At 42.0% G+C, this 13,028-nt stretch overlaps 2 protein-coding genes across 2 annotated transcripts in view; both read left to right on the forward strand.

Annotated features, from left to right (window-relative positions):
• LOC143280063 (fatty-acid amide hydrolase 1-like) overlaps positions 1-4,273 on the forward strand; it is a 34,209-nt gene extending 29,936 nt beyond the window's left edge. Inside the window, exons 18-19 of the mRNA XM_076584559.1 lie at positions 1-66; positions 656-4,273. The exon at positions 1-66 is cut by the window's left edge and continues 83 nt beyond it. Coding sequence (XP_076440674.1) covers positions 1-66; positions 656-769 — 180 coding nt within the window. The 3' untranslated portion in view covers positions 770-4,273. The remainder of the gene's footprint in view (positions 67-655) is intronic.
• A 149-nt stretch (positions 4,274-4,422) lies between these two features.
• On the forward strand, positions 4,423-7,200 carry LOC143280064 (uncharacterized). Its single transcript, XM_076584560.1, has one exon. It carries the CDS (start codon positions 5,717-5,719, stop codon positions 7,166-7,168), a length of 1,452 nt encoding a protein of 483 aa, XP_076440675.1. The 5' UTR covers positions 4,423-5,716; the 3' UTR covers positions 7,169-7,200.
• Positions 7,201-13,028: the final 5,828 nt, after the last annotated feature.

A 13,028-nucleotide genomic window follows, 5' to 3' on the forward strand; every position in this document is an offset into this window, starting at 1 on the left:
CTGCAGCGTCTGAGAGATCCCTCCGTCTTTCCCTGCTCTGGCTTACATCAGAAGTTTATGGTGAAGGTTTGTATAGTTCTCCCTCCAGTTTTTTTTGTTACAGATTTAAGAAGTATGTTCCTCTATTATATTATTATACAAAAATATACAGATTCAAGAAATGGGTAAAGTTAGTAGAAAAATAAATGAGATATGACTTCAGGATTATACTTAAAATAATTGCAATGCCTTTTGCTGAACAATTTGTAATGCAGAACCAAGAAGAAGTTTGAATAAAGAATGGTATGACTTCAGGATTATACTTAAAATAATTGCAATGCCTTTTGCTGAACAATTTGTAATGCAGAACCAAGAAGAAGTTTGAATAAAGAATGGTGACCTGTATGCTCTGTCTTATCTCAGTGAGATGACAGCCCATCTCAGCAGCAGGATAATTCGACAGGATAATTAGATATGTAGTTTACGCACTGTAAAAAAATATTTTTATACAATAATAGCAGTGGTAATAGCAGAAGGAGAGCATTAGGTCCCGCCTTCCCATGCCAAGCCATAGACATACTGGATATGAATTCACTGCCCCCAACAGTCATAGAAGGCTATGGGACCTTTAACCTTCGACCTTTTTTTAAAAATAAAAAATGCATACATCCCCCAGGACTCTGAGGGCTCTGAGGGCCTGCCGGTGGGCGTGCACTGTGTCTCTCTTCCCTTCCATGAGGAAGTGGTGCTGAGAGTCATGAAGGAAATCGACAGCACCGTCAGTCACTAGTGGATCAGTCATCAGCGCTCAACCCGCTTCCCTCCCTTTGCCTGCAGAGAACAAAGGCTTGCTTCATCTGGACACTCTGCTTCCCTCCCTTTGCCTGCAGAGAACAAAGGCTTGCTTCATCTGGACACTCCGCTTCCCTCCCTTTGCCTGCAGAGAACAAAGGTTTGCTTCATCTGGACACTCTGCTTCCCTCCCTTTGCCTGCAGAGAACAAAGGCTTGCTTCATCTGGACACTCCGCTTCCCTCCCTTTGCCTGCAGAGAACAAAGACTATACAAAAGTGGCGTGTGACTGCAAACACTTCCTTCTTCCATGGAACAAAGGATTGGTTCGTCTTGATATCTTCTCTCAGAGTGAAACAGTTTCAGTTTCTCAAGGAGACATCACTTTGTTTGGGAAAATCCATATACGCTTCACCACATCTGCTAGGCAAATGCCTGACAGCAGCACAGCCCAGCGCGCTTTACAGTCCTTGAGTGTATGCATGTAAATTTGTGTGCCTTTCAGAATCAATTTCTTCTGGAGAATTTTTTCCAGAGGACAACCCTTTTTCGCCGTGGTTCTTTTTCACTGCATCAAGTGCGTGCTGCACACAGGACCTTTGTTCATCATCTCATCTGAATGAGAGAAACAACATATCAATGTTACCAACAGTAACATGTGACCGCATAGGAAACAATGTATTACCAAAATATAACAGGAAGGAAAGAATGATGTGTAACCAAGACTTGTTTAAAGAAAATTTAGCTTGTAAATGTACTCCAGCCAAAAGGACAAATGTGTGTAATTCTTCAAGCAATGAAGTTACGGCTTATCTAAATGTCTGTGAGATTACAGACAGTGAAGCTGTGGCTTGCCTAAAGTTCAGTGAGTTTACAGGCAATAAGGTTGTTTCATATCTTGTAGGAAAAAGTATCCCATAATACCCCAGATCCCAGTGACACTGTGTGTATTCATATCAGGGGGTAATCAAGCAGCATGGGAAAGGGATTGTTCAGACTTTTAGGCTCTGTGCAGGACTTGCATGGATGTAAACTACTCTGCAAAGTGAATAGCAGTTTAAGCTGTGTACACTGAAAGGCATTTTGGGGCTAGCTATTCAAAGTGCTTCTGTTTCACACATTCACACAATCATACACACTGTCTCACTCACTCACTCACACACACAGACACATGGACACACACACACACTTTCTCTCTCCCTTTTCCACTGTTCATTGAGTCTCTCAAACACAGATTCGTTTGCACAACATTTCCTGTGTCGTTCAGTCAGATTTCAGTCACGTGCACGTCACAGATGTATGTTAATTTTTGTCCTTATCTCAGTAAATGTTTACTGATGAAATGTGTGATTGTCATATTTTGAACTGTTGCTAAACAGTAGGTTTGGCTGTTCAGCAGTTCACATAATGAACAGTAGTCTTGAGGGTTTTGCCCTGGTGGTAAATGGCAGAGGTGAATCACTGAAAAATGTTTGCAAATGACTATGTGATTGATAAACGTTTAAGTCATTTGTAAACCATATACCATGATATTTTATTTTCAGTTCTTTGATAGTTTTACATGAGAAACAATTGATAGTTGTACATGAGAAACTATATTGAGTGTCAAATTGATGTGTGCCAAATGAATACGCCATAATTTACTAATAAATACACTATTGATTTATTGCAATATGCTCCTCCTCTTTTTTTTCTTTCTTTTTTTCTTTTTTTTTTTTTACAATAATTTATGTGAGTCTATCCTTGTCTTGTATCTTGCAATCTGTTACTTAATTGAAGAGTGTTATTTGGAGGTGCTACTGTTTGCTTTACAAGTAGAACAGTCTGACAATCAGCTCAGTTTTATCGGCCATGTTTGTGCCATTGCTGTGCTGCCCTGTCACACAGCTGCATATTCACAGCGGTCAGTTTTCAGCATTTGGGGAATTGTCTTCTGGTGTGTGTGTGTGTGTGTGTGTGTGTGTGTGTGTGTGTGTGTGTGGGTGGGTGTGTGTGTGTGTTTTGCATTCTAGCATTTTTTCTTTCATGTTTTCTTTTTCTTCCTTTGAATGTTAATATCTTCCAGTAAATGAGAACAATATTGGACTAGTATTGCTTTTATTTTCCTTCATTCTTCAATCAGAAAACATTCTTCTTCAACTTCTCTGGTTTTATTCTCCTTTTTCTGCATTCAGATCCATTCAAAGAGCTTGTCCAAAGTCTACTTTCCACAGTATTTGAGATGCTTGAGAAACTGCTCTAAAAGTACTAGAAATGGTGATGTCTGTCCATGTATTATTATGTAACTTTTAAAAAAATCAAGACAATATTACTTCTTATAATTTTTTTATATCTGATGTAGCTGATGATTGCTTCTTTTTTACCCTTTTTAAAAAAAAAGTTATAGTTGAAACATTGAGTGAAATGACTGGTAGTGGTAGTACTCTAGTTTAAGTGTCTTAAAAACTCTGGGGAGTGTGTTATTGATCAAAGATGTGATAGTGAGAAACAATTTCACTGGCATTTTCTGAAAGCAAAATCTGCATTTAGAGTACCCCTTTCAAAGAGGCATCATGGTGGAATGGGTCAGGCGCTGGATTTCTGATCCAATGTTCAGCAGTGATCAGGATTTGAGGCCCCGTTTTGGCATGGTGGTGTGTGTCCTTGGGGAAGGGAGCTTTACTCCGGTTTGTCCTGACTCCAGCCTAAAATTAATGTGAATGGTACATGACTGGTTGGGAAAGGTTAAAAGGGTGGGAGGGGAGGATTGGGCCCAGCCTTCCTGTGCCAAGCCCAAGACACAGAGAATACGAATTCACTGCCCCGATGGCCATGAAAGACTATGGGAGCTTTTACCCTTTAAACTCATTTTGAAGCATTTCAGTCTGTTGTGAAGAGTTTTGAAGTTGACAGATCTGTGTCTTGCTTTGATACGGTGGTTTGGGCACTGTTGACATCCAGCCTTCCATGACTGGTCTCAGAGGATAGAACATCTGGTCACTTACGATGATTCAGTTTACATCAGAGGCTTGGAAAAAAACTGATGATATGTGCTTACATTTATTTTATATTTCACCTTTTAATGCTTCTTTGTCAAGTCAAAGATGCTTTTAAAATGCTGCAAATTTCTGAATTGACATTAAGGTAATGAACTGTTTGGTAGCAAAAGTAGGCTTGTTTGATGGATTTGGTAAAGTAATAGATATAATGACATCAGGTATTGATCAGGTATTGGATTGTTTGTTAACATTAGTTGACTTGTTTGATGGATATGGTAAAGTGATAGATATAATGACATCACGTATTGGATTGTTTGTTAACATTAGTTGGCTTGTTTGATGGATATGGTAAAGTACTAGATGCTTGTGTTTACTTTTACACTTTGTGGTTGTGTACATTTGTAGAGTGTTTTTCTTTTGATAATGCTTGCACTCTCATTTCTAGTATATATAGAATGTTGTTTTTGTTTTTCTCCTTCAGATATATTTTTCTGCTTCTTCATTAAATATCTCTCTCTATATATATATCCATAGACTTGATTTTGTGTCTATAGTCATTCTCTTTGCTTTGTGAGGATTGAAACAGAACTGGAATGTGTTTGCCTATGTGCATGTGTGTCGGTGTGCATGTGTATATGCATACATACAAGACAAAGAAAGAGACAGATGGAGCCAGACAACTTTTTAGATAGTTTTGTATTGATTAGAGGAGTGATAACTTTGAATGAATTGGTAAATTGCTCCAGTATTTTTATCAATATATGAGACTTAATTTGAATAAGTCTGTTCTGGGTTTTTGGCAGTGTTTTATGAATGCTGTTGTTTATTTAGTATAATCATTGATTGAAAAAGAGAAGTAGCAAAGAAATAGTATCATTGTTGTTACTGGTGGTGGTGTTGGTAATTTTCATTTACAGTACATTAGCATAACACACACATATATATATATATATATATTCATTGGTATAATCATAAGAACATACTCCAATTGCAATTTCCATTTCATTAATGCTTCTTTAAAGGTCAAGTATATTGGTAACCGATAAGAAACAATATTCACAGAGCTGGGATACAAATTTGCTTCTTCTTCTTTTTTTTTCTTTTTTTTTTTTTTTGAAACATGGACAAGTTAGAGAGAACTCAGAACTCAAAACGTTTTTATTCAAGGATTAAGATTTTAGGCATTGCCTATTCTTCCAATCTGTCCTTGCTAATCTACATCTATTACAAATAGCACACACATAAATGAAAGGAATAGAGAGAGAGAGAGAGAGAGAGAGAGACATTTAAAGAATAGCTGTGTGACCTAGAATTACTGATGCGAGAGAAAGGTAGCGGAATGATTAAGACGCATATTTGCCAATAGAGTGTCTGTGAGGGTCTGGGTTTGAATCCAAGTCTTGCTCTTCAGTTCTCCCAAGTTGTCGGACTGAAAAATCAAACTAAGTGTCTGGTAATTTGAATGAGATGATAAATTGAAGTCCCAGTTTGCAGCACACACTTGTACTGAAAAACTGAGAACCCATGGAAACATTAGTGCTGTCCTCTGGCAATTCTGCATATATACGCATGCACTCAAGGCCTGACTAACGCATTAGGTTTTGTTGCTGGTCAGGTATCTGCCTGATACATAAGGATTTGTCCAAACACACTGATGATTCCTTGAGAAACTTAAATTGATGAAGCATTCAAGTAGGTGTGTGTATGTGTGCGCGGGAGCGTGCGTGTATGTGTGCACACGCATGCACGTGTATGTCTCTGTCTGTGTGTGTGCTTTGTCATTTACACATTTCATTTTTGTTGTTAGATCTTGATTATAGTGTCCTATGATGTTAATTTTTGTAACTTTTCCCCCAACTCTCCACCGTATCGGTATTGATTCAGTTAGTGCTCTGGGTCACTGTGCTAAAAAAAAAAAAATAAAGAAGAAAATTATATTGTTTTTTTGGGCTTTCACGAAATGATGTCATGACTCTAGCTTTTGACTTATCTGAAAAGCATCAAATTCCACATTCGTTCAACAAGGAAAAGGGTCGAGCAGGCAAAGACTGGTTTCGGATGTTCCTGAGACGCCATCCAAATTTGTCATTGAGACAGCCTGAAGCAACATCAATAAGCCGAGCGTGTGGTTTCAACAAAGAAATTGTGGATAGTTTCTTCGAGCTTCTTGAGCGCACAGTTGATGAACACAAATTGACAGCAACCACAATTTTTAATGTTGATGAGACAGGGCTGTCCACAGTTCAAAAGAGATGTCAGAAAATCGTGAGTGCAAAGGGAAAACACCAGATTGGGGCTCTGTCCAGTGCTGAGCGAGGGACAAACACAACTGCCGTTTGTTGTTTTAGTGCTTCAGGACAGTATGTACCACCAATGATTTTTTTCAAAAGAAAGCGCATGTCCCTGGATCTGGAGGAGGGGAAACCACCTGGAAGCCTGGTCACTTGCAATGAGAGTGGGTGGATGGATAAGACCACATTTTTAATGTGGTTGCGACACTTCATTGCAGTTGTGAAACCAAGTGTAAGCAACAAAGTACTTCTGCTGTTGGATGGCCACGCATCCCACACTAAAAACTTGGAGGCAATTGATCTGGCCCGGCAGTGTGGCATCACAATGTTGGCTCTGCCACCACATACGACACACAAATTGCAGCCATCGGATGTCAGTTTTTTCAAACCCCTGCAAACATATTATGCTCAAGCTATCCAGTCCTGGCTAAGAAGTAACCAAGGCAGGACAGTTGGACCTTTCCAGATTTGTCGCTTGTTCGGCGAGGCCTACACAGAGGCAGCGACAATGATGTCAGCTGTAAATGGCTTCAGCAAATGTGGCATTTGGCCATGCAACAACTACTTTCCTGAGTCAGTATATGCCCCGTCGGCTCAGACTGTGATGTCGGATATCCCACAGTCTTGCCATTATTCTGGTTGTGCCCAGCCACCTCTCCAAGCTGATAATCCCCAGCCACCACGAAGAGCTGACAATCCCCAGCCACCATCAGGAGCTGACAATCCCCAGCCACCACCAGGAGCTGACAATCCCCAGCCACCATCAGGAGCTGACAATCCCCAGCCGTCTTCCAGAGCTGATGTTCTCGGACCATGCTCCAGAAATCAGCCTCTTTCCGAACTCAATCAGTCGCTATCTTTCAGGGTAGTGAAAACTGCACCTGACGGCAGATGTTTATTCAGAAGTATTGCCATTGGATTGTGTCTTCATTTCCAGCAGATGCAACGAGATGAAAACGGCAGTCCACTGAATGCAATCTCCAGAATTGCCGAGACAGCCAAAGCTGATGAAATTCGAGCAGCTTGTGTGCAGAAGATGTGTGAAAATCTTGGATCTGCTCCCTTTGATGCAAGCATTGTAAATGCAGACATGCCCCCCCCCCCCCCCCCCCCCCCCCCCCCCATGTGAGATACGACTCAATGGAAAATCGAATTCAAGAAATGGCCAAATCAGATCACATGCCAGGCGAATTGGAGATCATAGCATTGTCAAAGGTGTTGGGTCGATCGATTGTGATATTAACAGAAAATAACACGATACTGAATCAATATGCTGCAGCACACACTTCAGGTACAACTCTTCCACTGTATGTTATGTTTACAGTACTAGGACAAGATGTTGGTCACTATGATTGTGCTCTTGCTTCTCTGTCAAGAAATGAATTGCAAATGACAGCAACTTCACAATCAGATTTTCTCCTCACTGCTACCGTTTCAGGTCTTGCTCACAGTTCGCCTTCTGCGAGCGCCCCTGAAGACGTTTGCTCACCTTTACCTGCGAATTCTAATTCTTCTGGGCTATATTCTGTTTTTTCGCAATCCAGAAGGGACAGTTTTCTGAGAAGAATCAAGAGGATGTCAAAGCCCACAATTCTGACATCATCTCCATACAAGAAGACGCTTGTTGAAACACAGCAAAAGAGAGACAGTAAACTGCAGAAGAAAAAGAAACTGTCTGAAAAAGGGGCAGGTGTAGAAAGTCAAGGGCAGAAGAACCGTTCGACAGACCACAACAAAATGTGCCCAGTGGAGCAGAGAAAAGACAGGAAAAAAGCAAACACAGCGAAAACCACTCAGTCCAAAAGAAAGGTTTCCACCAACACGCAGAAACTGTCCAGTGGCAAGAATTGTCAGTTTCAAGATCCTGCTTGGTACTGCTTCATGTGCACAGAAAGTACAGTGGAGGACATGATACAGTGTCAGGGTGGATGTAGAAGATGGGTGCACTGTTCATGTGCTGGATGTGGCTCAGCACACTTTTACTGTTGTGATCTGTGCTTTGCTGGTATGGAATAAGCAGAAGAGCAAAAGGATGCTTTTTTTCATGTTGAGGAAGCTGTTTTGTTGTTTTGCTATTCCTATTTTTTCTTATCATCTTCCATATGGAAAATAGGAAAAGGATGCTTTTGTTCAAGTTTAAGGACCTAATTTGTTGTTTTCCTTTTATTTTATTTTCACTTTCCGCATCGTCATTAAGTCATTCAGATCACACACACACACACACACACACACACACACACACACACGCGCGCGCGCGCGCGCGCGCGCTCGCGCGCTCGCGCGCGCGTTATTTGACATTAAGAATAACCAATCAATGAAACATGATTCAATGAATGAATGATACCGTGTGTGTGTGTGCAGTTCAGGTTCTTACTCCAACACACACACATATATACCCTCTTTAGATTTTTTGTTCACATATCTACAACAGTTCCTCTCAGGTTGCCTCAGGAGACATCCAGGATGTCACCTTCAAACAGGCTCTCACACTGGTCATGACTGTTGAGAAGTACCCAGAAGAATCCTGGATTCATGCATAGACTGACGGCTCAGCATCCAACAATGTGACTGATAGAGGAGCAAGTGGACTCATAAAATCATAAGAAAATAAACTGGCCATTGAAGTCTCAATGCCCACCTGCTCAGGAAAATGAAGCTGGCACCACACAATCTCTCACCTGCTCCTGTGATCTCGCAGACTGAACACCAGAACACATTCTTCAGACCTGTTCCCTCCTGAAGGAGCTCAGAGACACGTTGTGACTGATACCAACTGTACAGCACACCAAGCTCCATGATTCCAGACTGGGGACTTGGAGAGTACAATGTCACATCATCAGACCAGCAGAAGACCACTTCATAGACGTCTATGAAAACATCAGCAATCTGGAAGTCCCTCCTGAACATAGAGCTGCAGTGCACAGGGTCCAAGGTGAACTTCATGAGAAAGAGCCACAAGAGGAAGTCATGACCTCAGCTTTCACAGAGAAAGAGCTGGAGGAAGCGTTGCAGAGCCTCAACCTGAAGAAGTCACCTGGACCAGACAGAATCACAAATGAAATGATTCTGCATCTTGGGATGAAGAGCAAGGCAGTCCTTTTAACAATCTTCAACTCCAGCTGGAAGATAGGATCAGTCCCACAGTGTTGGAGGGAAGTAGACATGATCCCCATTCACAAAAAGGGAAAGGACAAGTCGAAGGCTGACAGCTACAGACCCATCAGCCTTACAAGCTGCTTAGGAAAGCTGATGGAGAGACTTGTCAACACTAGGCTTGTCTGGCACCTTGAGAAGTATCAGCTGCTGAGCCCTGAACAGGTAGGCTTCCGCCAACACAGATCAACAGAAGACCAGATCACATTCATCGCTCAAAGCATTGAGGACGCATTCCAAGAGAAGAAGAACACGCTTGCTGTCTGGATTGACATGGAGAAGGCCTCCGACAAAGTGTGGAAGGACGGACTCAGGCTCAAACTACGGTGATGTGGTGTGTCTGGGAGGATGTACACCTGGATCAGCCAGTACCTACACAACTGCCAAGCCCAAGTCAAGATTCAGGGACAGAAGAGCAAAAAGGTGTTGAGACAGGGAGTACCACAAGGAGGAATCCTTTCGCCAGTGCTGTTCCTCATCTTCATAGATGCCATCGTCAGAGAACTGCCAAGAGGGGTCAGAGGAGCGATCTACGCAGATGACCTGGTACTCTGGTGCTCTGAAGAGTACACCACTACAGCACAGGTACGCCTCCAGACTGCGCTCAACAAGTTCAGCAACTGGACCAAGGAATGGCTTGTCTCTGTCAACTCAAGTAAAAAAAAACCCATCAGAGTCTTCAGCATATCCTGCAAGAAGCAAGAGGCGAAACTGACACTGAACAACCAAAGGCTTGCAGAGGAACCCACTCCTACCTACCTGGGAGTGACCTTTGACCGCAGGCTCACTTGGAAACAGCAGATCACCAGATGCTGTAGCATGCTGGGGGGATGATGAACGTATCCTAAAGAAACTCTATATAGGGAGTCCAACCTGTAGTTGAATACTGGACATCAGCATGGGCATCAGCTGCAAAGTCTAACCTCGACCATCTCAACAAGATACAAAACCAAGCTCAGCATGTCATAACTGGCGCCATGAGATCCACCCCAATCCTGAAGATGGAGGAGACCACTGGGCTACAGTCATTGGAGGACAGAAGGGACACAAAGATCCACATCCAGGCAGCAAAATTCAAACGCCCTGAAAAACCATCCAATGAACAACAGAATGAGCAGACCCACCATGAGCCGGCTGAAAAGAGGCAGCTTCATCCACCAGTCAAGACGCCTTGAAAGACAAACCCCAGTCTTGATGGAACATGAAGCGAAGCCTATCCCGGCAAATGTCACCCACCCATCTTGGAAGAGGCAGGTGTTCCCAACAGGCGTCACCAGCATTCCCGGAGTGGAGAAGAGAGGAACACAGTCAGACACCCAAAGGAAGTTCCTGGCCATGGAGTACATCTGCAACCAGTACCCCCAGGAAGACTGGACCCATGTCTTTACAGACGCTCCGCCACAGAAACAACGAGGGATGGTGGAGCTGGAATCTTCCTCCGATACAAAGACGGAGATGAAGAAATTGCAATCCCAACAGGAAAATACTCCACCAACTTTCGAGCTGAGCGAGAAGCCCTCTGTGAGGCAGCCACAACAGTCTCGCAGAACTCCACAAGAACAACAGGGCAGGTGGTGGTGTTCTCAGACACTCTCTCCGTGCTCCAAGCCCTCAAGAACTCCCGCTGCAAAGAAAAGAACCATCTCACTTCAGCCCTTGTTGCCCTGAGTGCCAGAGTGGAGAAAGTGGTGATACAATGGGTACCAGCACACTGTGGCATCAGAGGAAACGAAAAAGCGGACATTCTGGCAAAAAGATGGTGCACAGAAGGAGCAGGCCAACAAACTGGTGTCATACAATGAAATCAAGACAATCATCAAGGCACAGCAAGGAATAAAGTGGCGCCTCCAGCACCCCAAATATAACCCAGAAGAAAGATACCATTTCCTGGAATGACGGGAACCGGTCAAGATCTTCCGCCTGAGGACTGGACAAAACCGCCTGCTCCATCACATGCACACAGTGGAGAGTGCCCTTGTAGTGAGGGACCAATGACAACCGACGACATCCTTCAAGACTACGACGCATGCAGCATTGAAGAGGAAGTAATGGCCAACACCGACAGCAGTGGAAGCCAAACTGTACGGCACCCTGGAGGAGCCATGACGGACAGCAGCCTGCATCGAGGACACCAGGCTGCTCATCTAATGGGAGGTGAACGAGGAAGAAGAAGACTCATCAGACAGGCTGGACTGACACTGTGAAGGGGTAAAGAAGAAGAAATTCTATTGTTCCCGAGACCCAGACTCTCTGATGCATATCTATACTGGTATAAACATATCTATGATTATCTTTAATTCTTGGCAAATAATATTAATCTTAACTGTGATCAGATCTGTTCATCTTTGAAATAATTATCATAATGTTTTCAGAACTGGAATACTTTTATGCCTGAATCAGTGAATGTTGAAAAAGCACATAATTTACATTCAGTATATTTTCTGAAGCATTACATCCCCTTCTTTTTGGTATCAGTTTCTGCAAATGGACTCAAACATTCTAGAAACTCTAAGTAAAAAAAAAAAAATATTGCAAATGGTAAACAGACCAAATAGTTACATGTTGAAAGGGGATGTTGATCAATGTTATCTCACCTCTTCATATGCATTTCTTACCAGTGTGGAAATTTCATCTAGAACAATACAGAGAATAAGATAACCCTGTATGTGGATGGTACAGATTTGTTATTATCAGAGGGTGATGCATCACCTGAAGAACATTAACCATTGAAAAATTTGGCAAAGTATGTAGACAATTGCTAATGTAGAAAACACAACTTCTGATGTGGTTATCAAATGAACAAAATTCACCTGAATTCTGACAAGCATTTCAAAACCCACAAATTAACAAATGTGAAACTTAATGTCTTGTTTCATGAAAATAATGTTATCTTAGGATGACCATGACCATAAATTTGATAGCATTTTAACTTTATCATACTACTTACCAAATTCTACACACATACATGTAAGAATGATAAGAAACCGCCTTCTTTTGAAATCTTCACTGTTTGAAATCAAGATATAAAGTAGAAAGATAGGCTGAACAGATATACCACACCACACATACTTACCGCATAGTAGTCCACACTAACCTCTATTTGACTGCTACACCAGTTTCAGTTTCTCAAGGAGGTACATGTATCACTGCATTCCAACAAATCCACATGCCACATCCCCTCTGCTTGGCAGATGCCTGACCAGCAGCGTAACCCAACACATTAGTCTTGTTGCATGCATATTTGTATACCTGTCAGAGTGAATTTCTTCAGAATTTTGCCAGAGAACAAAACTTCTGTTGCTAACAGTTCTTTTTCAGTGTGCAAAGTGCATGCTGCCCACTGGACCTCAATGTCTGGGTTATAAACTCACTGAAATAAACAAACAACAAAACAACACCCACAACTTCCAATTGCAGTGGAGAAATTACTGATCATACAGCTCTCACTTGCTGTTGGCGCAACAGTAAGTTTATGTAAACTAATCTTTCCACAGCCGGCCTGTAAAGAAGTTTCCAGCAATCCAAATTATAAAAAAACTGAATACGAGTACATCAAAATGAGGAAAGTTCTCTTCTGTAGTATGTAAAATACATGCAGTGCAGATTTAATCAGATTTTGTTTGTTTTCCATGACTGGCTTAATTTGGATTAAGTGGGTGTAAAGTAGAACTTATGAACAGACCACAAGTTACTGTCAGATGTATTAGAGCAGGTACAAAATGAAAAGCAATCCAATGGTAATGCATACTCTTGGATGAATTCAGATTCCTTTCGAGTTTTTGCAATTTTTAAATATCGTTTTAGGATAGAGGGTAGGCGATATATCTGACCAGGAA

Source organism: Babylonia areolata, chromosome 3, assembly GCF_041734735.1.
Source record: "Babylonia areolata isolate BAREFJ2019XMU chromosome 3, ASM4173473v1, whole genome shotgun sequence".
Lineage (NCBI taxonomy): Eukaryota > Metazoa > Mollusca > Gastropoda > Neogastropoda > Buccinidae > Babylonia > Babylonia areolata.